This window comes from Desmodus rotundus, chromosome 3 (assembly GCF_022682495.2).
Source record: "Desmodus rotundus isolate HL8 chromosome 3, HLdesRot8A.1, whole genome shotgun sequence".
Lineage (NCBI taxonomy): Eukaryota > Metazoa > Chordata > Mammalia > Chiroptera > Phyllostomidae > Desmodus > Desmodus rotundus.
The window spans coordinates 193812088-193837934 of NC_071389.1; the positions used below are offsets into that span (position 1 = coordinate 193812088).

At 52.8% G+C, this 25847-nt stretch overlaps 1 protein-coding gene and 1 pseudogene across 1 annotated transcript; both read left to right on the top strand.

The window, feature by feature from the left end:
* Positions 1-183: 183 nt before the first annotated feature.
* NCF4 (neutrophil cytosolic factor 4) lies at positions 184-25847 on the top strand. The gene is made up of 10 exons (XM_024579456.3): positions 184-354; positions 7213-7297; positions 7653-7806; positions 9806-9876; positions 12992-13119; positions 13833-13890; positions 14545-14643; positions 16580-16710; positions 16978-17043; positions 18243-25847. Exons 1-10 carry the CDS (start codon positions 323-325, stop codon positions 18436-18438), a joined length of 1020 nt encoding a protein of 339 aa, XP_024435224.2. The 5' UTR covers positions 184-322; the 3' UTR covers positions 18439-25847.
* LOC112321945 (KH domain-containing, RNA-binding, signal transduction-associated protein 3 pseudogene) lies at positions 4910-5664 on the top strand (annotated as a pseudogene).

Here is a 25847-nt window from a genome sequence, read left to right on the forward strand (position 1 = left end):
GCATCGAGGAAGTCCTCAAAGTCCCCAGGTCAGCGGGCTCCTGCAACTCTGGCCTCTGAGTGGGTGCATTTCCCCGATTGCAGCACAGCTGGGAGATGGGGAAGAGGAAGTGTGGGCCACTGGCTAGACCCAGAGAGCCAGGAGGAGGGGCCTCTTCTAGAGCTGAGACAAGCTGGGGCGGGACCTCCCCAAAGGCGGTTCCTGTGGACCCCTGAGACCACAGCCCAGACGCAGGGTGGCTGGAGGGAAGTGAGAGGTGAGCCCAGACTGGCCTGGCTGGCTGAGGCCCTCTGTCACCCACTCTCCTGGACTGCTGAGGGCCATGGCCGTGGCCCAGCAGCTGCGGGCTGAGAGGTGAGTGCAGGGTGCTGCCCTCCCCAGGCGTCCCTACTGTTCCCAGCAGGCCTCAGGGGACAGAGGCCGGCCCTCCTATAGCCCCTTATTAATAGCAAAAGTGGAGAGGCTGGAGTTGAGTCAGAACCCAAATACTCAGAAATGCAGATTCTTGGAACCATTTTAAGGAAATTAAATTGTGGTTCACCTCCTTCAGGCACAGATGAAGGTTTGAGGCTCAGAGATGGGCAGTGACTGTCCCAGGGTCACACAGGAGTGGGTGGCAGAGTCTAGATGGGATCTCAGATGATCTGTCTCCCAGGCCAGACTCACTGCTCCACACTGTGGTCAGTAATGGCTTTCCATCTTTTGTTCAAACGGAATACAGAATTTTGCTTGTTTTCCCTCTTTGTCTACAGCTTGGCTCAAATGTCACCTCCTCCAAGAAGCCTTCCCTGACTGCCCCTTCACTGTTCTCTGACCCCTTGCCCTGTTTCTTTTTTCTGTATTGTCCTTATATTACTGTCATAATCTTCTAGATTCATTCATTTGTATTCTTTATCACTGGCTCCGCCTTCAGAACAAAGTTTGATGAGGGTACAATACTTGTCTCTTTCAATCACTGTTGTATCCCTAGGATGTAGAGGGATGCTGGTGCAGACTACGTGCTCAGTAGATGCTGATGAATGAATAATCGAGTGGATATTTGAGTGGGAAATGTCCATAGGTCCTTCTCATCCAATCCTGTCATTGTACAGATGAGAAAATGGGGGCCCAGGGACAAGAGAGCACCTCCCCGGGCCACAGGGAGTGAGTGGCGAGGCCTATGCTCGGAACGTGGCCTCGCTGGGGCGTAGGATCATCTCCGGCAGCGTTTCTGAATGTTTCCTTGGTAGCCAGGCCTGTGCTCCGGCCTTCGGGGGCCGGAGGACTCCGGGCTTGGCGCCTGCCTTCCAGCATTGGAACAGCAGGTGTCGTCAAAAAAAGAGTGTGCTAACTGTGGAGGGGACTCGGGGTCGCTGGAGATGGTCAGGCTGGCCTGGACCGAAGCAGGCAGCGAAGGGCCCGTGGTGGAACTGGCTGGAAATGGGGCCTGGGGTGGGATTTCCGAAGCTTGAATGGCAGAAGGAAGGCTGTGTGTGTGTGCAGGAAGGGGCGGGAGAAGCCCAAGCTTACAGGACAGATCCTGAATGGCCTCGGTGAGCAGCAGAGGCTGGTGCTGGGGTGCTGGGCGAGGTCATCCCCAGATTCCAGCCCCTCTTCCCCACAAGTTCTCATTGGCAGCTGGGTCTGACACGCAAACTCCAACCTGCAGGAAACAGCTGCCGCGGGAGGCTTGTGGCACTTCCTGTTTTTCGGGGTTGGAGAGAGGACTCCAAGAGCTGGCAGGGTGACTGTGTGTTCCTCCCTCCTTCCCTCCCACTCCCTGGTCCTTTTCACTTGCCCTTGCCCCTTAGAGGAGGATGGCCACCTCCTCTGGCCCTTCATGGGGCCCCGAGCCAGGTCCTGGGGTCACTGGCCTCCCTGTCCCTCAGAGGCCTTATTTGAAAGCGGGCCCTACGTGCGTTCTGTTCGAGGCCAAAGCAGAGGACCCAGTGGGCATGTGACAGAGTCCCACAGCTGGACTTTCTAAGACCCGAGTGGCCTGAGGATGGAAAGGACTACTCAGGGGTAGTGAGTTTAGTTCCAACAAACAGGGTTTGAGCACCTACTGTGTGTAGGAACCGCAAAACCTGAACCAGCTGCCACCTAAGGGTCTTTCCAACCTTCAGCCTCACCTGCCCAGACACCCGAGTAGACTTTGCATGAGTGTGTGTGAGCCCCGAGTGTCCTGGCCCGCGGGGGCCCTGAGTTGGCTTCAGCTCTGAGGGGTCCTGGCGAAGTCTCCAGGGGAATGGTTATTCTAGGGGCACAGCTGGTGGGGGTTGCTGCATCCCTGCCCTGCCCAGCAGGCAACCAGACCATTCCCACACTTCCCACCAGGGGACTTGCTAAAACACAGACACAGGCAGTGGCCCTCGCTGAGCACCTACTATGCACCTGGTGTAGTTCTGGGCTCTGGGGATGCAGAGTGGGCAGGGTTCCTGCTCTCATGGGGTTCTCGGGCTGTGCTTCTTGCAATGGAACCCCCTGACCCTCCTGGGATGTACATGCATCTGTGGTCCCCATTTTACAGAGGGGGGCAGAGCCAGAGCGCAGAGAAGAGTCTTCCCGAGGGCCCTGCTGGCAACCGCAGAGCTGGGGATTGGAGTCTCCCTCTCCCACCTGTGCTCTCCTGCTCTGGTGCACACAGGCCCCCTGATGCCCTCTCGTGATGCCCTTCACCCCCACCTCCCCAGGGCAAGGCACAAGGGTCCTTGGCGAGTGAGTGGGCCCCACTGGTGTCACTGGTTCCTCTCTCGTTGCTTTCTCCCTCTAGCTCTGTGCTCAGGTGCACTCAGACGACCCCTTCCCCACTGCAGATCCTTGAACTTGCCCCCTTTTGTAGGGCTAGGGCCTTTGGCACTCCATGTTTCCCTTGCCTGCCATCTTTGTGGCAGCTCCAATTTTTTCCCACTGACCCGGTGCTGCTTCCTCTGGGAAGTCCTCCTTGACCACTCTCAGTCCAAACAAGCCTGGCCCTCATCCTTGCACAGCACTCCTGCTCTTCTCTGTGATGGATGTAACCCCCCATCCCAGATGTGTCTGCTTGCCAAGCTCTCTTGCCCACTGCACACTGATTCTCTGAGGGGCTAGACTAATGGCCATCTCCTGCTGTGGTTCAAACACTGTGCACTTTTCCTGTATGGCATCTATGCCCATTGAAGCGATGTCACTGTTTGTTTAGTGGCTTCCCCACTTGGCCGGGAGACTCAGGCAGGCAGAGGCCACATCCCAACGTGCTCAGAACAGTGTCTAAGCTATAGCAGGTGCTTACGAGGGTTTGCTGTTATTATTACTTGAGATGGGGAACCCGAGGCTGGGAAGGGCTGGGATTTATCTAAGTTCATGCTTCAAACCAGGGCCAGCCCAGCCTCTCGACCTACTCGGGCAAGTGTATTAACCTCTCTGGGCCTCAGTGAGCACTCAGGAAATAGTGACTCAGGAAATAGTGGTTAGTATTACCCAACCTGCCCGATTCCCTGCTCAATGCCTCTTACCCCTCTGGTTCTTTCCTGCCCCACCCCAGTCATATTACAGATGAAATACCCATGAAATGCACAGCCTCAGGGGAGGAGGAAGCCTTTCCCAAGGGTGTTACCATAAGGGCATGTGTGGAAAGTGAGTGGTGAGGTCGGTTGCCAGTGGCTCCCAACCAACTCATTCTGGGTGTGACGGGGATTTCCTCTGCCTGCCCTCTGCCACCCTGAGTCACCTCCTGATGGCAGCCTCCTGCGTGCTGCAGTAGCCCGAGATCCCAAGCAGCCCAGGTCACACGGGGAAGCAGCAGGGGCTGGGACTGGCTGTGCAGACTGGGAAGCCAGTATCTCCTGAAGTCCCGATCAGCTCGGAGCCTTCAGCCGTGGCAGCCCCTGCCCCCCAGCTCCCACCCTGTCTCCCAGTTGCTGCAATGGTAGAGTCATAATTGCTTCCAGTTTCCTTATGTGTCCACAAGTGGCTGGACTCGGCGGCTGCTTCCATTTCCTTGGCTGTCTGAGTGCTCTTCCTCCACCTGTTTCTCTCAGCCCCTCCCTCTGCTCACTGCTCTTTTCTGGGGGTCTTAACCATGGTCACAGGCAGGTGGTTCTTACCTCTCCCGCTACCTCTGAGAAGCCCCCAACCAGCTCCAGAGCCACACACCAGCTCTTGCTGGACTTCGACCTGCATGCCCAAGAGGCCTCCCAAACTGGCCTGCCAGAAACTGAATCCATCAACTCTACTCTCTAACCACCCATCCTCAGGAATGTCTGGCAAACTGGCAGTGTGTCCACTGGAGATGCATAAGGCTGCAGGGAACAGAGGAACTGATATTAGCGTAAAAAAGCAGGGGTTTAATTTTTCAAATAACAAGAAGTCCAGGGTTCACAGCTGGTTCTGCAGCTCAGTGACTTCAGGACCGGCATCGCAGAGATTCCTTTGGTCTTCCTTATGTTCTTACCTCATGGATGCAATGTGGCTGCTGCAGGTCCAGATGTCACACCTGCTTTCAAGGCAGGCAGAAGGTAGAAGGGAGGAGACCATGCTGGCTTTATCCATCTCTCTGGATCAGGAAAGCAAACCCTCTCCCTTGCACAGCTCAGAGAGCGTGGGGTGGCCCGAGGCCCTGTGTGGCCCTGCGGGAGCGCGGGGATGCTTCTGGGAGGAGTGGTTGCCAGCATGGGGCACTAGGAAGGTGGTCACCTCGGCAAGACTGGAGCTGCGCAGCAGGTTTCTGCCCCTTGCTGCTGCTACCAGGCTGGCTTCCCAGCTTAGCTAGGCCACACTGTCTGACCTGGGTCTGCGCCGCTGGGGCATGGGTGTGGTGGGAGGTTCCAGGGTCCTTTGCTGTCTGTCTGCCTTGAGTCCGTATCCTTGGGCCTGAGCGGCCAATGGGCATGGAGGAGAACTTCCTGCCGGACTCTCTCCTATGTACACACTGATGGTTGGTGAGCCAAGAAATAGAAAAGTTTCAAAAAGGAGAAGGAAAGGATGAGAAAAGTACATTGATGTGGTTAATGAAAACCTCCAGCCTTGGAAAAGGTTCCGTGAGAGACGAGACAAAGGAAGAAGAGCTGAGGAAAAATGAGGAAGCAAAGGACCCCCACCGCAGGGACAGCTCCGCGCCCTCACTGAAGTCTGCCCCCTGCCCTCGGAAGCAGATGCCAGATGGGACAAGCGTGGCGCTGGTGGTGAGATCAGGCAGGCACAGCTCCAGGGATTCACACACGTGAATGGTGGCTCAGAAAATGCAGGCGTGCCAGCTGCTCAAATCCACCTTGCGTGCAAGAGGTGTGCCAGCCCAAATGACAACCCGGGGATGGGGAGAGGTCACCGCTGGCCAGTTGGAGCTGGTGCACCACGAGAGTCACCAGCTTCCTATTCTCCACTAGGGCCAGCACATCGGGGAAGAGGACTTCCCAGGCCCAGAGCAAGAGGTGTTTTCCCCAACTGGGTACAGACCTCCCGTGCCACCCCCAACACAGGAGACCTATGGAGCTTATGGCTCTGAGGTTGGATACACCAATGCCAATAATGGCCAGAGTTATGATTGCTAATGCTAACAGCTACAGTGCCCCAGCGTGGAGGGGTGCTGGTTACTATGACTGTGGACATGGACTCCTAAGGACAGAGGAGTGGACTAATGCAAGACACCAGGCACCATCAGCCAGGGCAGCGAGGGGCATCTACAGAGATGAGCCATGTGGCCGGTAGTGAGTGTCCTGTCTGATGTTGCGAAATGGCCAGTTTCCACCAGCCTTGTACTCCTATACTGTTCAAAGCATTTTTTTTTCTATGAACAATCCCTTTTAAAATAAATCAAAATGCATAAAATCTGAATGGATGGAACTTAAAACTACTCGTGGAAACATCAACCTGGACAGAAAAAAAAAAGAGGTAAAATTTTGTTATTTCCAGTCTCTATATGAAAAAAATAGGCTATCAAAAGGGAAAAAAATAACTTTGATTAACTAGTGTCAAAGAAAAAAATACGTTTACTAAATATGTTCATTCATCCTTTAATATAAGCCTTACCTTTCATTTTAAAAGTTTCCATAGAATTTGGTTATTTTACCTTTCAGCTACATGTTGGCTTTTTTTTTTCTCTTGCCAACCTACATGAAAAGGGAAGCCAATTACAAATGCAAATAATGTGGTATTCTTTTGAAACTCAAGTCTTGAAATGTTCTGTAGCATTAAGCAGTTTCCTCTTGCTTGATACTAAATAAATTTTTGAAAGAAAAAAAAAAAACACTCTCTGAGAGGCCCCCTGCGCAGATTCCTTCTTAGGTCTCATTGGCCAAACTGGTCACGTGGCTGCTCTTAGCTGCAAGAGAGGCTGGGAGACAGGAACGGAATCTTTATGTTCGGCTCAGCCCAGTCACCTTGGAGCCAGGCCTCTTGCTGTCGTCAACAAAATTGGAGCCTGATTAGCAGGAAGAAACTCGACACAGCAAATGAAACAGCGTTTGCTAAGAGCGGTGTCCCCTGTCCCTGCCCTTTCCTCCTGTCCCTGCCTGCTCTCCGTCACATCGTCTCTCAGCTGGAGCATCTCAGAGCCTCCCAGTGGGGCTCTGCCCCTTCAAGCCTCTGCCCTCTTGTTCTTCTCCGCACAGCCGCCTGCGGTGGCCTCCTAAAGCTGGGGTCCTGTTGCGTTTTCACTCTCTTCCAAAGCCTCACGTGGTTCCCTGTTTCCTGTAGAACTTCCTTAGCTCAGCACCAGAGACCTTCCTCCGACTCATCTGCCTGCTCAGTCTCCAATCTCATCTGACCGCTCTTCAGGCCTTGGAACCTTAGCATATGCTGTTCCCTCTGCCCGGAAGTCCGTCCCCGCATGTCCTACCTGGAGGATTCCCGGTCTTTCTAGTCCTGGCTCAAACGTTACCTTCTCTGTGACATTTCCCCAACCTGGGCATAATTAGCCGTTCTCTCGGTGGGGCACGTGTTGACCTTGTTCACCCTGGTGACCTGGGACCAAGAACAGGGTCTGAGGCAGAGGAGGGGCTCGCAGCGCTGGCCCTGGCTGGGTCATGCGGTCGCAGGTGACATTAGACTATCACTGGCTGTTGCTCTGTGGCCCGGTCTCCAGATGCCTCCGCTCTGAGGTCTGATCTGTGTGTGCTGGCCTGGCCCCGGGAAGCAGTGCTGAATGAGGAGTGTCAGGCACACCCTGGGCTCACTTCGCCCACTGCTCCACACCCAGCGGGCCCCCCGAACAGATCGGGGTGATAACCAGGTGTCTTTGCCTCCCGCCTCCCTCAGCGACTTTCAGCAGCTTCCTGATGATGTCGCCATCTCAGCCAACATTGCCGACATCGAGGAGAAGAGGGGCTTCACCAGCCACTTCGTAAGAGAGCCCCCTGGACCTCCCCCCTCTGACCCCTGAACCTTCAACTCTCCCATCTCTTAACTTCCCCCAGCAGTTCTCAGCAGGGCGAGTCTGCCCTCCAGGGGACAGTGGCAGCGTGTACATTCTGGAGTTTTTGATTGTTACCACTTGGGGCAGGTGTGCCATGGGCACTGGGGGGGGGGGGGCGGGGGACGGAGGCCTGGGAGGCTGCCTCCCGCGCTGCGTGCCCAGGACTGCCCCCAGCAAGGCCTGTCCTGCCGAGGCTGAGAAACCCTGTTCAACTCTAGACCCTCAGAACCTCCCGCCCTTTTGCCCCTGGTCTCCGAGGTCCTACCCCTGGCCTCTGTCCTAGGTTTTTGTCATCGAGGTGAAGACAAAGGGGGGCTCCAAGTACCTCATCTACCGCCGCTACCGCCAGTTCTACGCCTTGCAGAGCAAGCTGGAGGAGCGGTATGGGCCAGACAGCAAGAGCAGCCCCCTGACCTGCAGCCTGCCCACCCTCCCAGGTAGGCAGGTCCCAGTCCTGCTGCAGGCAGAGCTGGGCCCCCCCACCTCCCCACCCCGGCCCAGGACAGAGCTGTCCCTCGGCTCTCCTGCCAGCTCTACTGACGCGTTTGGGCTGGTCTGCTCCAGCCCACGTGAAAAGCACCCACTGAGTCCATGCCCCTCTCCCAGCAGTCACGGGCTGCCTTCTTGCTCTCCTGCCTCGTAGCCCGTGGCTTCCTATGCCCTGCTGGCCTTTATTGTGTCCACTATCCACCAGTGACCATGGCCGTGGCGTGGGGCATGTGAGCACTGGCCCCTCCCCCTGAGTCAGGCCTTCTGTGTCTCCCTAGTTAAACACACAGACACCTTCTAGCCCTCCCTCGGGCCACTCCATGAGAACTGCCCTCTGCCTCTGCAGTCCTGGCCCCCAGTGGCCTCATGGGTCCCCCCATTCCCCGATCTGCTGAGAGCCTGTGCATGTCACACCTGTGCTTCTGGACAGTCCCGTCACCCGTTGCCCCCTGGCCTTCCTCCCCAACTCGAGCCTAACCCGCACCTCGGACAGGCCTGAACCTCCCACCTCTCAGTCCGGCCCACTTGAGCCCTGCGGGAGAAACCCCCACCCCCGTGGTCCCACGGTCCCACCAGGCCCTGCAGCCGCATGCAAGCATCTGTCGCCCGGACACGGAACCCTTCCTGCCCTTCCCTTCTGCAAGCTCAAACCCCACACCTACTAGCTCTTACTTTCTCTGTCTCGGCAAATGCCATGGTTCCTCCTCACCCAGCTCCAGGAGGAGCTAATGCTGATTGCCAGCGGCTTCTGGCTTCTCTTGTCCTCCTTGGGAGCTGGATTTGCTTGCACCTGCCGCTCCCCCCTCTCTGGGCTGCAGAGGAAGGAGGGTGTCTCTCCTGCTCTCATCTCACCCTCCTGCCTTTGGGGGTTCCCCCTGACAGCTTGTCCTGCACACTCCCTGTACGTGCACTTTCTCCTTTTTGCCTCGACTCTACCACGTTTCTACACAGGCTCAGCCTGCTTCCATCTCTGAATAAACATGGGCCGCTGGTAAACATTCTTGCAACCAGCCTCCCCAAGCCCTCAGAGATCTCCTTTCTTTCCTTTCATGATAAATCTCCGCTCGCTCTCTCCCCTCCTAATCTCCCATCTGCTCCCTGACCCACCGACCTACCGCCTGGGCTTCCACTCTTCCTGCTCCACTGCGTTCCCCGCAGGACGGTGGCCCGCAACCTGTTAACACTGACTGCGGTGGACACAGCTCGTCTTCGTTGTCTTGCCTCCTCTTCCAGGGAGCTCTTTCCAAGCTTCTGTGGCACCAGCGTCTGCCAGTCCCCTTTCTGTCTCACCAGCGGCTCCTGTGCCTCCTTATAGATCCCTGGCTCCCGTGGGGGTGGGGGAGTCTCTAGGTAGGCAGTCCCACCAGGGCCCCACCTGAGGCTCCTGGAGAGGACATTTGTCTCTGGTCGGCTGCCCCTCACACTGTTTCCCTCACCCCTCCTGCAAACATTCCATCTTGCTTTTAAAGAATGATTCATTCATTCACTCAACAAATATTTGTTGATTGGGGCAATATTCAAGACCCGTGGTTCTGAATTTTGGCGGCATATTGGAGTCATGTGATATTTCAAATACCCTACTGCCCAAGGCCCACCCCAGCCATTCTGATCCAATTGCTCTGGGGTGAGTCCAACACAATGAGGGTTTGGAGGCTCCCTGGGTGACTTGAATGTGCAGCCACAGTGATGGGGACCCAGCTGTGAGCAAAGCAGGGATCTTGCCCTCTTGGAGCTAAGAATCCTGTGTGTGCGGGGGGGGGGGGGGGGGGGGTGTGCAGTCAGGCAGCACAGGAACAACTGAAACAAGAAAAACATCAGCGGGCAGTGCTGCGACTCAGGGAACGCAGGCTGGGTGGTGGGATGGTGTGGAGTGGCCGCTTCAGCGCCGTGGAGAGGAGAGGGGAAGAGCCCGGGCCAGCGGCGAGGACACCCTTTGCTTCTCCTCAGCCAAAGTCTACGTGGGTGTGAAACAGGAGATCGCTGAGATGCGGATACCTGCCCTCAATGCTTACATGAAGGTAACTGTGGGGCTATGCCACCGGGGTGCCTGGGAGGACGCAGGGTGCTGGGACCACCTCCGAGCATAGCTTTGGGACCTGGGGCTGGTTCTCCCACTCCGATGGGCCTTCAATCCTGAAAGGCCTGGTCAGGGGGAGAAGCAGGATGTGTTCTCAGCATTCCGGGGGGGGGGGGGGGTAGGGGGGAGAGAAGGGCACAGGAGCAATGGGGAAGGTACAGGGAACCACACTTTGAATCAACAAATGCAACCTCTGTGCCGAGTGTTCCAACACAGCGGTGAATGGGACCCAGTGCAGGCCCAGAGGAACGGCCAGGTGGGCCAAGACATCACAGAGAGACTTGGCCTATATAGCAGGGGCATGATGGACCAGGGCCCCAGCTCTGTCACACAGAGCCTTTGTGCAAACTGCAGAAAGGCCCCCTTGTCAGGGCGCAGGCTGGATGGTAGTTGCATTCATGGCTCTTGGCTTGGTGCCCTTCTATGTTCCCCAACTTATAAATTGTCTGCATCCTTAGGAGGTGGGGGAGACTGAGGAAGGAGCATCTTAAAGGCAGAAGCCAGGCTGGTCAGAAAAGCCCTTTTATCAAACAGAGCTAGGCCAGAAAGGGACAATGTTCCTTGTGTGGTAGTGAGTACCCTGTCATTAGAGGCATACAAGCCATGGCTTGCTGGCAACCTCAAGAAACTGGAAAAGGCCCTGGCTGGTGTGGCTCAGTGGACTGAGTGCCTAACCAAAGGGTCGTGGGTTCGATTCCCAGTCTAGGGCATGTGACTGGGTTGTGGGCCAGGTCCCGGTAGGGTGCACACGAGGGACAACCACACACTGATGTTTCTCTCCCTCTCTCCCTCCCTTCTCCTGTCTAAAAATAAATACAATCTTTAAATAGAAAAGGAACTGGAGAAGGAAGCCCTCCTCACAGCCCGGAGGCATGCTCACAGACAGGAGGGCTCTCCTGCCTCCCCGTTCTCACGACTGAAGAGCCCTGAGCTAGGAGTCTCTTTAGTCTTTGTTCTGATGTCGACTGTGTCGGTGATTTGGGGCAAGTTGCCCGTCCTCTCCGGGCCTTGGTTTCCCCTCTTAGGAAATAAGGCCGTGCATCCAGTTCTCCGGTGTCACAGGAGTGGCATTGGGGTCCGTGGAGAAAAGGACAGGAAAGCACTTGGGAAACCGTGAACCTAGTGGCGTGCAACGTAGGAGGGGGCAGAGGACGTGGGAGGAGGGCGCAGATGGCATGCCTGTCCTCCCTGGTGGCTGCACTGGAGGCATCTCCTCTCAAGGGGGCACTGTGACAGCTGCTCCCACAGGGTGGCTGGAAGTCCCACCCTCCTCTGAAAGAGCTGGAAGAGGAGTGTGTGGTCTGTGGGGAGAGAGAAGAGGCTGCAGAGCTGGGGCTTTCCGTCCCATGCCTGGCCTCAGCAGCCAGCAGCGGGGAGGGTCCCATCTGGGCCTATCTGTGTCCAGCTGAATTCCTCAAGCCCAGACGTCAACCAGTGCAGGGATCTGCTACGGTAACCCTATCCTGTGCTTGCACACCTGCAGAGACAGGGAGCTCACTACCACTCCCCCCTACCTAGGCTGCTCGTCCCACTGCTGGACAGCTATTAGAAAAGCCCACACCCCCTGCTCTCACCTCTTCCCTGATGGAGAATATGGGCCACGTGATAATGACAATGCCCTGGAACTCCGTGGGGCCCTCTGACTAGCAACAGGGAGGCTCTGGGTGTGCGCTTGGCAGGTAAATGAATGGGCTTATTCATTGATACTTCCTGCAATAATGCGTGCGTTAGATACTTTTATTCCTCTTTTGAAATGAGGGCAGGAGGCACAGAGAGGCAGAGTCACTCACTCAGTGTCACAGAGCAGTTAGGTAGGCGGGATGGGATTGAACTCACATCCCTGAGACACTAGGGCTGTGCTCTTACCCACGGTGTTGTGTTGTAATACAAACAACAGCTATGATGGTCATATCTCACTTGGTCCTTTGCTAGATGCCCAGTGCCGTTCTAAGTGTCATGCACTCATGTATTTATTCCGTACACAAGCCCCCGAGGGAGATGCTGTTACCATCCCCATTTTACGAATGGGCATGTGGAGGCCCAGGCTCACCCAGCCGGTGAGCGGCAGAGCTGGAGCCTGAGCCTGCGGCAGCCGCCTGGCCCCACGCCTGGGCTCTGGGACCCAGCTGTGGGCTGCCGCTCAGCCCTCCCCTATGACAGCTGTGTCTTTCCCAGACTCCAAGTTCCCAGTCCCACCGGGATGCAGTTTCCAGCTCCTCCCACCTTGCTACCTCCATGGGATTTTCAGAGGAGGTCTGGGTGCTGGGTGCCTGTAGGGCTTCAGCACCCAGAGCTATTACCACAAGGCTCCTGGGGGCCCATGTGGTGTGTGGCTGAGGTGGGGGGGACCTGCACGGTGTGCATCGTGGGACCCTGCCAGGTTCTGGGTCCTCGCATCCCATGGTCTTTGCATTGTGGTGGGATACCCAGCCTGGGATCAAATGAGGGTCCTGACCCCACCATGTCCTAGCCCTGCCAAGCCTCAGTTTCCCCATTGTGGTATGAGATAAGGTTTTTAGGCCAGAATATTACCAACTGTTGTTCATTTAGGTTATTTGGGGGATCTCTCCCCCATTATTGTCTCCTATGGAACTAAGGGATGGGCCTTGGTGGCAGGTAGCCCTGGGTACTCCAGCTTTGTCACTTACTACGCTGTGTGCTGTGTGGCCTCAGGCAGGTCCCTTCACCTTTGTGACCCTGACTCGTAGGTCACCAGGGGATGGAGGGAGGTCACAGGGTGTCACCCAGGGCAGTGCCGGGCAGTCACCACCACGTCACGTCACCTGGCACGTCCTTTCGTGCCACATCTGGAGGCCTTTTGGTCTTTTCCAAACAAGCTCTTCTCAAGTCAGTTGGCCCCTCCTGACCTTGAACCCAGGAGCAAAGCTTGCGAGATGTTACCGTAGCCTACTGAAATTATTCAAACATACCTTGTTTTTGTTACCAGGCAGAGAAGAGGGGCTCAGTGTGGGGTCACAGGATGGAGCAGCTGGGGCAGGATGTCCAGACCTTTCTGCTGACCACCCGCCCCGTCCTGTCCTCTCACCCGAACGCAGGGCCTCCTCAGCCTGCCCATCTGGGTGCTGATGGACGAAGATGTCCGGATCTTCTTCTATCAGTCTCCCTATGACTCGGAGCAGGTGCCCCAGGCTCTCCGCCGACTCCGCCCGCGCACCCGGAAAGTGTGAGTGCCGGGTCCCTGCAGCCCCACGGGCCAGAGCCAGGGCCCCTTCCTCCTAAGCAGGTGTTCCAGCTCCCTCTTTTCCCAGGAGGAAGGGAAGGAGTAGAGATCATTCCTGTCCCACAGGAAATAATCACTGAAGCTCCAAGCCACTGAGATGGGGCTGGGGGTCCCAAGGCGAGCGTGCTGCTGCCAGTAGTCTGGGGGTAGTGCTCCTGGGCCCCAACCTCCCCACCTGCTCCTGCCTCCTCCCTCCAGCCAGCACCTCTGGGGACCCAGCCATCTCTGCTGGGCACCCACACAGGAATTCATCCAGGCTGCATGGCGGCCCTGGGCCCTGGAGCAGGGCATGTCCCCTCTGCAAGCCTGTGTGCTCAGCTGCAGAGTTGGAATAGTCACACAGCTTCAGCGGCTCAGTGTAGGGAGTAGAAGGCAGAATAGGTGTGAAGCGTTTGGCAGGTTATGGCACTAAGTGGATGTCCCCACCCCCTCCTCTCTCAGCTTCTGCTTCCTGGTCCACAAAGGGGGTACAATCTCCCCTCCAGGGGCTGTGAGAACCAAGATGGGTTGCAGGGCGGAGTGTGATGCCCACAGGAGCAATTGTACTTGCATTTTTTACATCCTCTCCCTCCTGCCTCCCTGGCCTCTGGCTCAGAAGCAGAGAGCTGGGCCTGAGAGAGCCAGGGGGGCTGACAGCCCCTCTTTTCTCTCCACAGCAAGAGCGAGTCCCCACAAACTGCCGCCTTAGACCGCCTGGAAGCCCCGAGAGCAGAGGTACCTGTGGGCCTGCCCCGACCCCTCACCTCTGAGCCCCTCCTGCTGGGCGTTGGCTGGAATCTAGGACTGGGTGCTGCCAGAGGAAGGGATGCAGCCTCAGCCTTGGACGCTGAGGACCCCAGCCCAGCTGAGAGGGGGGGACGTGTTGAGCATACAGAGGTAGAATAGAATGGGTGTCCACCCACCACCCATTCAGTCAGCTTTCCCGGCCCCTCTGGGCCAGCCTTGCTTGGGGACGAACACCTTGGAGGTGACTCAGACCAGCCCTGTCCTCTAGGAGCCCGTGGCTCCCTGAGGACATGCACATGAAGACATGCATTTCAGAACCGGTGTGGTCAGCAACTGGGGGTTATGGGAATGCCGGAGCCCAGGCAGGCCTGGGCAGCCAGGGAAGGTGCTGGGTCCAGGGAGGTTGGCTCCTTCCCTCCCATCCTCATCGCAGCTGTGGGAGGAGCACCCACTCTGGAGTCAGGGAGACCCAGCTCCTCTGATAACCAGTAGAATGGCCGCAAACAAGTCACTCATTCTTCCTGAGCCTCAGTTTCCTCACCTGTTAAATGGGACAGCAAATTAAGCACTTTAGTAGGGAATAAGTCCTTTGTTCCTTATAAGATGTTCCTTTCTCCTGCCGTACCACACTCTTCTCTCCAGGCCCTGTTTGACTTCACTGGGAACAGCAAACTGGAGCTGAATTTGAAAGCTGGAGATGTGGTCTTCCTTCTCAGTCGGGTCAACAAAGACTGGCTGGAGGTGAGTTTGGAGGTGAGGGTGGGATTGAGGAGGGAGGTGAGACTGAAGGTGAGTTTGGAGGTGAGGGTAGAGGTGAGAGTGGAACTGAGGGTGGAGGTGAGGGTGAGGTAAGAGTGGAGGTGAGATCTCTTCAAGTCTGATGAGGGAATCAGAGAATGAGGAAGGGCAAGGAGGACCCCAGGGAGGAGCCGCAGTCTGGGGGTGATAGCTCTGGAGACCTGGCAGCAGTGGGGAGAGCCTGAGGGAATATAGACACTGGGCAGACAGGTGTGAGGTTGGTTAGATGAGTCTGAAGCTTACCCTTGCCTTTCATTCTGTCTGCCCCAAGAAACGGTTGCTATAGGCAAGTTTAATTTCTGGTCTACCACGAGGTTCCTCAGCCGCGGCAGGCTGAGGTTGGGCCAGGCCGTCCTTTGTTGTGGGGCGGGCTGCGTCCTGCAGGGTCCTCAGCGACAGCCGTGGTCTCTGCCCACTAGGTGCCAGCCGCAGCCCTTCAGTGCGTGGTCAGTGTGTCCCTGGGCGGCAGCTGGGATGCGTGTGGGGCTCTGTGACCTGGGATGATAACATCGCTGCCGTAGCAGCAGCAAGAAAGGAACAATGAAGGGCCTGAGCTCTGGAGTCCGCCTGTCTGGTGTCTGTCCTTGTTCTGTTTTTAACCAGCTCTGTGACCTTGGTGAACTTGCTCAGCCCGTGGTTTCCTTTTCTGTAAATGGAGGCAACGGCGCGGTTTCTTCATAGGCTTCCTGGAAGAGATAGACGAGGCGTAGCTCTTCGGGGCTCGGCCCACAGAGACGCGGCCTGGGTGTGTGGTGTCTGGCCGGCGCCAGGGCCGTTGAGAGAGTTAAATAGACTCCGCAGCCAGGGCCTGTCACGGTGATTGCTCTGTCCCCGCACCCAGCAAGTGGGGCACGTGTGAGGGCTCACACAGTGTCTCGGGAATGGAGATGGGAAGTTAGGGCCTGTTGTTCTTAAATAAGACTCCTTTCTCCCAGGGCGGCTGGGTGGTGGTTTCTGAAGGAGATCATGGGTTAGGTCCCAAAGGGAACGCTGGGGCCTGGGGGGGTTCCCTGCATCCAGGCCAGGACAGGGACAAGAACCATCGGTCTGGCGGACTCGGCAGTTTTGATTTTACCCCGTCCTGGAACTCTGTGTGATAGGTTTGTATCAGCTCTGACAGCTTCCAGAGGGGTATCTCGGGCCATTCTCTGCAAACAGGAAGTGTTTGTTGCCTTCCTGTTCTCTGGAAAGTTCTTTGTGTCAGTATGCTGGCCAACGTCTGGCCTCAGGTTGAGGGGAGAATTGGGTGACTCAAGGAGACTACTTTGAGCCTGTTTATGTGTCTGTGAAACAGGAGGTCAGCCACGCCCTCCCTAGGGCTGTGACGATGAAGAGGGCGCGTGCAAAGCGCCGCCATTGGGCGAGAGGCCTGGGCGGCAGAGGGAGGTTTCTGGCCGTTTCATCTAAAGCGGGTGCTCAGTGGTATCTGGGGAATGAATGCATGAGCGGGAACCCCTTCTCCCTTCCCTGTTCTATTTTCCACCTTAACACCCAGCACGGAGTTCACCTATGTACCTGCACATCGCACTTTCCATGACAGGGGAAGTTCCATGAGAGAAGGCAAAGGGCTTTCAGCTACTCTGCAGGCCCAGAGCCAGCTGGTGCTCAAGAAATCTTTGAATGAATGAGTGAGTGAATGAGTGAGTGAATGAAAGATGATAGCAGACTTTCCAATACCTTCAGATCTCCATCTATTCTAAAATGGAGCTCCCCTTGGGGTGTACAGCTTGGCGGCCTCTGTCACTTCTTCTCCTCCCTCTACATCAGGGAGCCCAACCTCACCTGCCTTTCCCGGCCGTGATGAAAGAATGGGCATTCTGGGCCGTGGCGGTCCTACCTCTCTTCGCGCTGACAGTGCGGCCCTTTCTTTCCTCCTCAGGGCACCGTCCGGGGGGCCACAGGCATCTTCCCGTTGTCCTTCGTGAAGATCCTCAAGGACTTCCCGGAGGAAGACGACCCCACCAACTGGCTGCGCTGCTATTACTATGAGGACACCATCAGCACCATCAAGTTCGTGGCCTGTGGGCGGGGCCTGTCCACCTTCCTTGCCCGTCCCCACTCCCACCTCTGTATCACGTTCTGGGCCCTGACATCCAAAGCAGATATTATGCTGCCCCCAACGCCCTTCCCCCGCACACACTGAAAGCCTGCAGTGGCCCCCACTGTGCTCTGGATAAGCCACGACAGGATGCCAAGGTCCATCGTGGCCTGGCCAGGGTCATTCTCATGTCCCCCTCTGGCCTAATGCCTCCTCGCCCATTCCCGTTGCCCCCGCAGGGACATCGCCGTGGAGGAAGACCTCCAGAGCACTCCGCTCTTCAAGGACCTGCTGCAGCTCATGAGGTGAGGGGTTGGGGTGGGAGGACGGGGGTGGGGGTGGCCCCATCCCTGGGAGAAGCCACCAGAAGGAGAAATACGAGGCGTCACGGTGCTCTCTGCATCTGGTTTGCCTTCCTGCTTTACCCACAGCCCAGCCCTGCAGAGCCCTGCATATCAGTGCCCCGAGTTACAGATGAGGGGGCGCTGCAGAGAGGTCAAGGTGCTTGGGTGAGGCCCCACAGTTTGTGAGCATAGGTGTGCAGCCGGAGCGAAGGTCCCTTTAGGTAAAAACCCTGAATCCGGGTCCTCCACCACCAGGGAACTGCCGACTCCCAGGATCCAGGTTGGACGGTTCTTGCACAGAAGGGGGAGAGCGTTGTTCCCTTCCCGACTCTGAAAGTAATGCCTGTTCATTGTTTTCATAAATGTCGGAAATCACAGGAAGGTATAGACGAGCGAAATCACCCCATAGTTTTACTCCTGTCACTATCGGATGTACACTCAGACTTCTTTAGGGCTCACCCACCCCACCCCCGCATAAATATCACTCTAAGTGGCTACACAGTATCATTCTGTGGATGCACTGTAATTAATGTGACCATCCCCTGTCATTGGCCTTTTCAGTTATCCTCCACTTTCTGCCGTAACTAACATGGTATCACACGTTTGGCGACTTGCCCGATTATGTCCTTAGGGTGAGTTTCTAGAAGTGGAAGTTTGGGACCAAGGTGTTTGCAAGTCAATTATGTTTTCCACTCGTTCTGTCAAATTACCCATAGAAAGCTCAGACCGCCCATCTGCCTGTACCCCCAGGTAGTAAGAGTGCCCACCTGCCTGTACCCCACATCAGGGCATCCCGTCCCACGCAGCCCCACACAGGGGTCTCGTGGGCTTTATTCTGCCCTGCTCTGCGCCTGGCCAAACCCACTCCTCTTCCCCACGACAGTTCCTAAGTGTTCGCCACACTCACACACAAGACATTTCGGGCTGTGTCACTAATTTAATGTGGGGTTTCCTTCCGCCCGTGGGTCTCAGTTTTCCCGTCTGTGCGGTGGGAGGTTGGACCAGTCAGGTGATAAGGCCCGTATCAAGCTCTGACTTCTTCTGACATGGAGGCCCAGTCCCCGAAACTCCCTCTGCCCCACTCTCTGCCCCACTCTCTGCCCCCATGCTTAGGCCTAAGGCTTCTGGGCCCTTCATCCAGCCCGATCTTTCCCACGCAGGCGGGAGTTCCAGAAGGAGGACATCGCCCTGAATTACCGGGACGCCGACGGGGACCTGGTTCGGCTGCTCTCAGACGAGGACGTGAGGTTCATGGTGAGGCGGGCCCAAGCTCTTCCCTCCCAGAAGCACCTCTTCCCCTGGAAGCTCCACATCACCCAGAAGGACGACTACAAGGTCTACAACACAGTGCCCTGAGCAGATGGTGTTCCTGGGGCAGTGAGGGGACACCTGCAAAAACCCCATTTAAAAAAATTAAATGGACCTCGCAACGTCTGTTCACACAAATCCGATTGTTTGGCTTCTAACGTGCTGCCTGACCAGATTCACGAAGAGCTCCAACTGCTGCAAATCAACTAGACCCTACATAGGACACGCCCTGCAAAGAGCCTCAAAAGACGTAGTGGGGTTCTTCACGACCTCCCACTCTCCCCCTCCCACCCGTGATCTGAGCTGGGGCCAGAATCCGTTTGGCCCCACTTTGGAATCGTTCTGGAATGCAGAGGCGATGCCGCTGTTAGAATACTGCGCCCTGGGGAGGCCATGAGGTGGGGAGTCTGGACCGGGGGCTCTTGTGCAAAGTCAAGGCCTTGGGGGTAAGGGATGAGGTGATCCTGGGACAATGATAGAAGCAGAAGAAGGAAAAAGTCCCCCACCCCTCGGAGTAAAGTGCTCCCAGTTCAGGGTGATGGGAATCACTCAGATTAAGATGAAGCAAAAAGCTTATTGTCAAAATCAACAGATTTCTGTGAGTGAGAATAAGCAGTAACAATAGACAATTGCTTTAGAGTCCCAGGGACTATGGACCATTGAACTGCATGGCTAAAATGTTTAAAGAAATAAAGAACAAAATCATCACAATGAGCAAGCTAACGAGAATGACCAGGCAAATTTACAAAAGAAAGATAGAATATATAAAAACATACAAGTGTGTATATATATACTTATACTTATACCTGTGTATAGGTGTGTGTGTGTGTATAAATCTGTTGAAACAGAAAATTCAGTGGATGAGTCGGATAGTATATTGCACACAGGTGAAGAAAAAAAAACTGGTGAATTGAAAGATAAAACCAAAGAAATTATCCACAATATAATTCAGACAAGTAGTTAGAGAATATGAAAATGAAATTGAGATATGAACAACGTAATAATGAGAGTTCTTTTAAAATCAGAGTCTCAGAAAGAGAAAATAGAGAATGAAGAAGAAGCAATATTTAAGTAGACAGTGGATGTAATATTTCAAAAGTAATGAAAAACTGAAATCTATGGATATGAGAAGCAAGCCTGGGCAAGAGGACAAATAAAAACTGGTGCACCACTGGCTACATTTTGAAACTACAACCAAAGCCAAAGAGAAGATCTTAAAAACAGTCAGAAGAAGTTGAGATCATTACAAAATAAAAACAATTAGAATGGGAGCAGACTGATCAACAGCATCTATGGAAACCAAAGTCAATGTAAATCATAGCTGCAAATTTTCGCACCAAAATAACTTTCAATTGAGGATTGTAAACTCACACCTTGCTGGTGTGGCTCAGTGGATTGAGTGTCAGCCTGTGTACCAAAGGGTCACTGGTTCAATTCCCAGTCAGGGCACATGCCTGGGTTTCGGGCCAGGTGCCCAGTAGGGGGCGCATGAGAGGCAGCTACATGATGTTCCTCTCCCTCTCTTTCTCTGTCACTTCCTCTCTCTCTAAAAATAGAGTCTTTTAAAAAAAGAATGACATACTCAGTAAAATCATCTTCCATTAGTGAGGATGAAACGAAGACAAGTACAGATAAAAACTGAGAACTTGCCACCAAGATACCTGAACTAAAAGCATCTTTAAAGCTTTTTCTTCAGGAAGAAGGAATGTGAGTCATCCTTGAAGAATAAATAGACACAAGAACAAATGATAAGCAAAGACAATGGTAATTTCTTTGTATTGTGGATTTGTGTTGGTGGATTTGCATTCTGTTGATTTAGCCTGGCTGGGAGTAGATTTCCGAGAATTACCTTTCCCGTGTGGATCTGGATTAGCGCCGGTGATCAGAGACATTTTGTAACAGATTAGAAGGCAAATGGGAGGCAGCAGCCAATTTCTTTTTAGTTCAGGTAAGAGATTGTTTCAACTTGTGCACATCGTTGCTTGTCTGCTAGTTCACATTCTGAAACTTCAGAACACAAGAGTCCAAAGGAAAGGTCTCCGGAGCACCGCAAAAGAGTAACACTTAGACCGATGAACAGACTTCTCAGTAACCGCCTTAAAGTCAGGCCGCAGCTCCCGTGGATTCCCCTCCTCCTGGGCCGGGTGCGTGTTTAGCTTCATGACAAGGGCACCAGTTTCTTCTGCAGGTCACCCTCACTGGAGTCTCAGAAGGGGTGAGAGACTGACCCGGTTACCGTCTGTCTTTGTGGTTCCAGGTCACGCCTGCAGGTTACAGTTTGGCTTTGCTTCTCTCACTCCACACGCATCTGCTATTTTTGCCTGTCTGGCTGGCAGACCTCACACAGATGCAATAGCGTCATGCAAATGGTTTGACCAGCTCCCACGATGGAGGAAGATTGAACTCTCAAAGCAGACCTCTTGCTGTATCTTTCCCAGCGACCCTGCCTCTCTGATTCACATGCATGTAAATCCAAACGAACATTCTCAGCACAAAGTAATAACAGTGTCTAACTTGTCAGGTTAAAAAAAAGGCAGAACTAAAATACTGGATGATGATGAAAATAATAATAATAATGGCATTGGGCAAGGCAGAATTAAAATATTCTAAGGTGTTTAGGCTATTCATAAGCAGAGTTTTAAAAAAAAGTTGTTAACTATCAGGCTTTGCCAAAAAAAATGTGCATGGTAAAATTTCAATGAAAGTAATTCAAAAAGAATAGAAACAGAACATATGTATTTCTTAATATTTAGATCAAAATTGATAATAAAAGGAGAAATCTGTTAAAAAGAGGCAAGAGAGGAAAAAAGAGGATTCAAAGGCTAGTTGGTACAGATATATCAAAGTACCAATATATCAATAATTTTGATAGTGTAAACATATGTGGACTCAAAGCACCAACGAAAAGATTGTCAGATGGGATGGAAATAACCACGCCCGTGTAAGGGCCCCACACATGAGGGACACAGAAGGTGAAGACACGGGCGCACTGAGAGGAAAGGCGCAGAAAATGGATTTCTGGCAGCTACTAAGCGGAAGACAGCTTGGGGGCAGCCGATGAGACTCACAGTCTATTTTTGTGGAAACTTGGCACCGAAACTCATTTAGTGGCAATTCTTGACCCTAAACTGAGTAGTTACGCTTACCAGCCACGCTTGCCACTGTGGTTCTTTTACATTCTGTGGCTTTTAGGGAAAGGTTTTAGGCTTCATGTTTAACCGAAGTAAGAAAATGTGAACACCGGAGCTGAGAATGATTTTACTGATCGTGAGGCTGCTGGAAATCGCAGCAGCGGGATTGCTCTATCTTCTGATGAAAGCTTTGACGTAATCAGTCGACCGTGGGAATGCACCTGCTCTGCAGAGTGGCTCCGCTCTGTTCACTGTTCTCCACGCCAGGTGCTGCGGGCACACGCAGGACACGCTCGAGTGCCTGGAATGGGCGACGTTGGCCATCTTCGAAGAGCGCTTGCAATTTACTGCCCATTGTTATGCAAATGAGACGGCAGGAGTAACCAGAGAAAGGCTCTCTGCCCGATTAGCAGCCACTTTGTATCTCTGGGGCAAACCATTGCGGCCACTCCGGACTGGGAAAACACCAGCTGTAAGATGTTATCATCATTCCCCGAAAATTGCTATGTACACCTCCTTCCTGAACTCCTGAAAAGCAGTGTTTCAGCTTTTATTTCTTCCCAGTGGGATATGTGTATCGCAGCCTGAACAAAGAATTGGAGAGCGAGGATAAACGCTTATTTCAGACTGTGTACTTGCTACAATTCCATGACTTCCCGAGAGAGTTCAGGGTTAAGAACGCCATTTATACAGTTGCCAATGTTAGGAATGATGCTGATAAATCAACCTTCCCAAAGGGTTGGCACAGACTCTGTCTACGAGAATGTTTGAAAAATGAACCTGCCCATACGAAATTTGAAGACCTTTCTGTGACAAATGAAAAGATGATGATATAAAACCTCATTCTTGCAGAAAACATCTATCAGCCAAAAGTGTGCATAAGTTAGAGGAGCCGTTGGCAGAAAAATGCTGAACTCTGTGATTCATCCATCACTCCTTCCTTGCGTGACCGGGAACTCGCTGGAGCGTGAAATGCAGGTAGCAGCTGCCTGGTAATCAGGGTAACAGTGACGACATGAACACAGATGAAAACACTCTCACCGGTAATATGGTGACTATTTGTGATCAGTTAACAGTTCGCAATTCATAGTGAGTAGAAGGTAATGGCACATTACCTAATTAGAAATAGACTTCTTAGGTAGAAATCTACATCAAGGGCGTACATCCCTGGACGAACTCATTAAAAAAAGAATTGATTGCAATGCTGCTTCTACATTTGAAAACCCTGCTCCTGACCCGTGATCAAACATCCAATAGGAAAACCATAGCATCCTCAAATTAGGGTAATTCAAGGACGGTTTAATAAAGGAGTTACTTATAAGGAAAGAGGCAGTGTGTAGGAAAACAACGAAGTATAGTTCAATATTCCAGAGACAGGACTATGGACCTGTTGCCTTCCTGGATCCATAGGAATAAAGCAAAGAAGTATTTACCAGACCAGAATGCAGAGTTGTGTAGAGAAGCCCACCTGGAGAGGGCCAGTGGCCTTTGCCTAGTGAACCTAGTTGGCCCAAAGTAACTGCAAGGAGAGAACCAGAGAAATGCATATCCCATCCTCTTCCTCCTTCCTCCCTCTGATCTCTGGAGGAAGGTTTCCCCATTGCCAGACCTAAGTGGAAGCCAGAGGACTAGGCTGTTATAATTCGCCCAGGTCGGCTTCCTAGGGCGCAGAGCTGGGCGGAGTAGAAGGTAGGCTAGGTAGGAATGGCCAAGTGAAGACAGCTGGCACAATCTACCCATTTTGTCCCTCACCACCTACTCTTGTCCTTCATCCAAGTGAAAGTGCCACGCCCTCCGGGCAGCCACCACGGAAAGACTCATCGGCTACAGCGGCATTGCAGGTCAATACCAACCCAAACTCTCACGGGAAACCTCAGTGTGAGCTGTTTTATATAAGGTGGTGGGAGGGGCGCTGGTTTAGATAAGGACCCACGGCTGCTGCAGTGCCTGCATCCCCAGCTGGTGACGGGTCTTAAATTGGTAGTTCAAGCTTCTCCCTGTCGCTGCCCACAGCACGCTCCCTCACTCTCTGCCTGTGTGTGGGTCAAACTGGGGCCTTTATTTGGTGGGATGGCCCAAGCGTTCCTTCTTACGGGGCCCGAGCTCCTAGAAGTCTGGTCTTCGCTGGGTTGCCTTAGTGTTCCATCAGCTGGGACTAGTGGGGGAGGAAACACCAGTGGGTAAGAGGCACCCAGATGAATCACGTAGCTCCAGACACTGCCACTCCCGTGTAGCGACAACTGACTTCACCCCCTGCCCTGTCGCCCCTCGTCAGTACGGGGACTCATTTCTCTGCCTGCTGGCTCGGTGGCCCAATGCGCCCCCAATGGCTCTAATTTTTTTAAATGTGACTTTGCCATATCCCACAAGTTTTGATACGGCCCACGTCACTCTACCATAAGTGGTCTGCAGATTCAATCATGATCGCTGCTTTGAGCTCTCGGTTCCTGAGGTGTATGATTTTACGTTTCTACATTGGTGAGGATTAGAAAACCACTTTTCACTGTAAAATATAACCAGACATGAAAAATAGCTGGAAATTAACAGGGTGAGCTCCCAGGGGAAAAGTTTAAGGGAGAAAACAATACAATTGTGTCAAGGACACTAAGAAGTGACAGTAAAGGGTAAGCGCAGAGCCCATGTCCACAACAAATGCAACAGAAGCAGGTGAAGAAAGCTAAACATCGGTTCTTTGGAAAGACTCTGGCAAGACTGATGACGATAAAAAAGAAGGGAAAAAACAGTACTAGGAATGAAAAGAGGCGCAATTACAGGTAAAACAGAGATTTAAAAGAAATTAAGAGAACTCTATCAAAAGCCGTACAGCTCAAATTTTAAGTTTTAGACAAAACAAATTCTCAGAATAGTATAACTTGGTAAAAACACACCAAGAGAACTAGAATCTGAATTTTCCTTTAACAGTTAAGTAAATTGAAGCAGAAGTATTGGGCTTCATCCAGCATCTAAAGGTTTAGTGCCAAATTCTATCAAACACTCAAGGGACAGAGCACATTAATATGATGAAAAAACTTTCCAGAATAGAAAAGGCAAAATACTTCCCAGCTCTCCTACGCACACAGAATAATCTTGATGCCCAAACACAGTACATGTAGTAAAATGTATAAGCCAATCACACAGATGAATATAGATAAACATTTTAGCAAATTAAATCCAGCAAAGGGGCAGGGGGCAGGGAAGAAACGCAAATGCCTACACTGAGTTTAAACCTGGCATTCAAAGGAGGTTTAGCATTTGAACATCTACAAACATTCACCACTATGTACGGCATTAAAGGAGAAGAACGATACGGCCACCCCAACAGATGGGGAGAGAAAATTGAAACAATTAGAAATCCAGTGATAATGAAATCGCACATGCAATCACACACAACTCAGTCTCCCGGGGACGAAGAGACTTCCTCACACTGATGAAGACCGTCTTCAAGAAAACCTACAGCAAACGTCGTCCTGAATGAGAAGATATCAGAACTCGAAGAGCAGTTCCTTTAAAGAGCAGGAAGAAGGCAAGAATGCCCGTTGTCCCCCATCTCTCCGACACTGGAAGTGCTAGCCAGGGCAAGAGGGCAAGAGAAAGAGATTAAAGCGTAAGGATTGGAAGGCAAAAGTATATCTGTCATTATTCACATCTGATACAATTATCTACAGAGATAACCCAGTACAGACCAATTATTAGACGTGATAATAGAGTTTAGCTAGTTAATAAAGTTTAACTACGTAACATTATAATAATGCTAGAAGTTGATTGCCTTTCTATACTCCAGCAATAAGCAATTTGAAAAGACATGTTACAACATCAGTAAAATCTTCAAGGTACCTGGACCTAAATCGAACTAAAGGTGTATGAGACCGGCATGTATAAAATTATGAAATTCAACGGAAATATTAAAGAAAACCAAAATAAATAGAAAGAGAACCCATGTTCATGGGTAGAAAGCTAATATATAAAGATGTCAGTTTTCCCCATGGACCCACTGATACCCATGGGTTTAATGCAATTAGAAAAGAATTTTTCAATATATATTTTTCTGGTTTTGTTGGTTTGTTTAGAGTTTCATAAACTTATTCTAAAATTTAGACAGAAGAGTTAAGGACCCAGAATAGCCAACACAGTCCTGAAGAAGAGGAAGGTGACAGGGACGCCCTCCAGGCAGCAAGACTTACTATAGGGCGACAGGAGGAGGGGGAGGGGTCAGATGCTCGGTGACGGAAGAAGACGTGACTCTGGGGGGTAGGCACACAATGAAAGGTACAGATGATGTGTCACAGAATTTTACACTTGAAACCGATGTGATCTGGTTAACCACTG